We start from the raw sequence: 2,449 nt of genomic DNA, 5'->3' as shown, positions 1-2,449 counted from the left end.
GTCAGGCTGTGGCTTCATAGTCCAGCCTGTGTGAGATGCTTCACGTGTCTCCCCTTAGAGTGAGGGGGAGAGGAGGAAGGAGAGGCAGGACACAAGAGAGGCGTAAACAGAACAGAAGTGCACAGTTGGGACAACATGAACAGGTCTACTTCTCACAAGGAATTCATGCAATCGGTGGGGAGGTTATGACGACTTTGCATCTACAGATCCCGGATGGGGGGCCCTTTGTGCAGGGTCAGAGCCTGAGGTCCCAGCAGAGCTGCCTGCTCCCCGGGCTCAGGGGGACGTCGTGTTTGTCTGAGGACGGGGCTCTCGTCTGCTCAGGACGTGTCCTCCGTCAGCGCACTCTGGAGCAGCTCCCTGAGGGTCCTTCGGCCCGGCCACTGTCCCTGCCTCCCCACGAAGAAGTAGATGACGGGGTTGACCGCACTGTTCAGGGCAGCCAGGAGGAATAAGACAAGCTGGAGAGAGTCAGAATAGTACGGTGTGTCTGAAATATTTCGTACCAGGAAACTTACACTGAGAGGCACCACAAGCACCACGTAGGTCAGCATGGTGAGAAGGATGACCCTGTAGAGCTTGGTGACCTGTCTCCGCCGGGAGCAGCAGTGCACGCGGATGAGCAGGGTCAGGCTGGACACACACAGCACGAGAAGCGTGAGGAGGGACAGCACACTGTACACCCGGTACTGTGTGTAACATATCTTCCTGTCATAGTAAACACACAAAAACCACGGAATCCCCAGACAGAGTGACAGTCCCCAAATCAGAGCGCACACGGTGGTGGAGAGATGGGCGGGGCAGCGGCACTTGTACCAGATGGGGAAGGTGACGGACAGACAGCGCTCCGTGCTGATGGCCATCAGCAGACTCAGCCCCGCCATGGAAACCATAAGGAAGAGAGAGATCAATGCCACAATAGGCTCATAAGGATGATAATCAAAAAGAGCCATTATGACTCTGATGCTCAGACATAAGAGGAAGGCGAAGTCCGCGATGGCCAAGTTGAGGATGTAGACCGAGAAGGGGTTCCTCTTCACACGGAACCCGAGCAGCCCGATGACTGTCCCGTTCCCCACCATCCCAAAGAGACATAAAAAGAGAGCCACATAAAATATAATATTATTGTAATTAAAAGTAACCTCATTATCAAATTCAGACCAACCAAACAAGGACTCTAATAGTAACGTAGACCCGTTAGCTTGTTCTGTCAGCCATTGCTCCAGTCCAGAAAGGAAGCCCATGACATATGCTGGGTCCTGATGTAGAATCAGCCCTGTGAAGACGGAGGTGGACACGGGGACAGTACCTCTGAGGTCAGGGGTGAGCCGGTCACTCGTCAGACTCCATCCTCAGATCCTCCCCAAGGTGTTTGAGCACAGGGACACGATCGCTGGATGGCACTGGACGGGGTTCACACACTCAGTGGCTTTTACCTGCAGGAGCCTTTCCCTGAAGAGCCCAAGAACACGACACCCTGTGTGCAGGTGACCTCGCCTAGATGAACTGTCTCCACTGTCCCCTGAACTCCCGGATCCAGGCTTTCAAAGGTCCTTTCTGGTCCTTGTTTACCATGGACATTTGACAAGGGAATGTCAGCCATGTCCTGCCTTTGCAAATTGTATATAATTCATAGTCACTTCATTCCAGTGGACCCTGGGTCCTGACGATGACATGTCACATGGACTATATGTCCCCTCAAATTCAACAAAGTTCTCTCTGTTTGCCTGGAGCTGTCCAATGTCAGGAACTGCACACATTGCTGATTTCCAAACATGATTCTCAAATCTCCTTAATCTTCTGTTCTGTTTATGCCTCTTTCCTCTCCTGTCCTGTCTCTCCTTCCTCCTCTCCCCCTCACTCTAAGGGGAGACACGTGAAGCATCTCACACAGGTTGGACTGTGAAGCCACAGCCTGACTGTCCTGTGGTCAAAGTCTCACCAGGCTCTGGTCCACAGAACCACCCACGATCTGGCTTACTCTGTGGGGTCTAGAAACACTCCCGTGTCCGGTGCTCTTTGGACCCGCTGTCCAGCTCCGTGTCTGTTTGTCAACGAGACAGCTGTTCTCATGAGCTCGTCCCTTCCCTGTGCTACGTGAATAGGACAGAGCAAGTGCTCCACGGGCAGTGTCCCAGCTCCCTCCACGTCCCACCCGTGTCCCCGACAGGCTGGGGCTCAACCAACATGGCATCTGCCTTCATGGTCAAAGAAGGCCAGAGAGTAATATGTTGGAAAATCCCTTGAAAAGTAAAATAAGGGAAACTGAGGCACAATCATTAGAAAAGACCCAATAATTTGAACAATTACAGAAAGATAATGAACCACAAATTTTTCTCTTCCCTAATCAAGGATGCTTAGGAGAACGTGATTTACACAATGAAGATCCTCCCAGAATAGTCCATCCTTGGTCCTGGTCCCAATTTGATGACGTAAAGAGAAACTAAAA

At 51.9% G+C, this 2,449-nt stretch overlaps 1 protein-coding gene across 1 annotated transcript; it reads right to left on the bottom strand.

Moving 5' to 3' along the window:
* Nucleotides 1-320: 320 nt before the first annotated feature.
* On the bottom strand, nucleotides 321-1,082 carry LOC136387880 (mas-related G-protein coupled receptor member X4-like). The gene has a single exon (XM_066359995.1). The coding sequence runs from the start codon at nucleotides 1,080-1,082 to the stop codon at nucleotides 321-323; it is 762 nt and encodes a 253-aa protein (XP_066216092.1).
* Between the last annotated feature and the right edge of the window lie 1,367 nt (nucleotides 1,083-2,449).

Source organism: Saccopteryx leptura, chromosome 1 (genome assembly GCF_036850995.1).
Source record: "Saccopteryx leptura isolate mSacLep1 chromosome 1, mSacLep1_pri_phased_curated, whole genome shotgun sequence".
In the NCBI taxonomy this organism is placed as follows: domain Eukaryota; kingdom Metazoa; phylum Chordata; class Mammalia; order Chiroptera; family Emballonuridae; genus Saccopteryx; species Saccopteryx leptura.
Note: the sequence above shows the minus strand (reverse complement) of the source record. Positions and strands in the feature narration are given on the sequence as shown.

Bases quoted from the DNA above. Each gene is read 5' to 3' on its own strand.
- LOC136387880 (XM_066359995.1), bottom strand. From the start codon at position 1,082: ATGGTGGGGAACGGGACAGTCATCGGGCTGCTCGGGTTCCGTGTGAAG.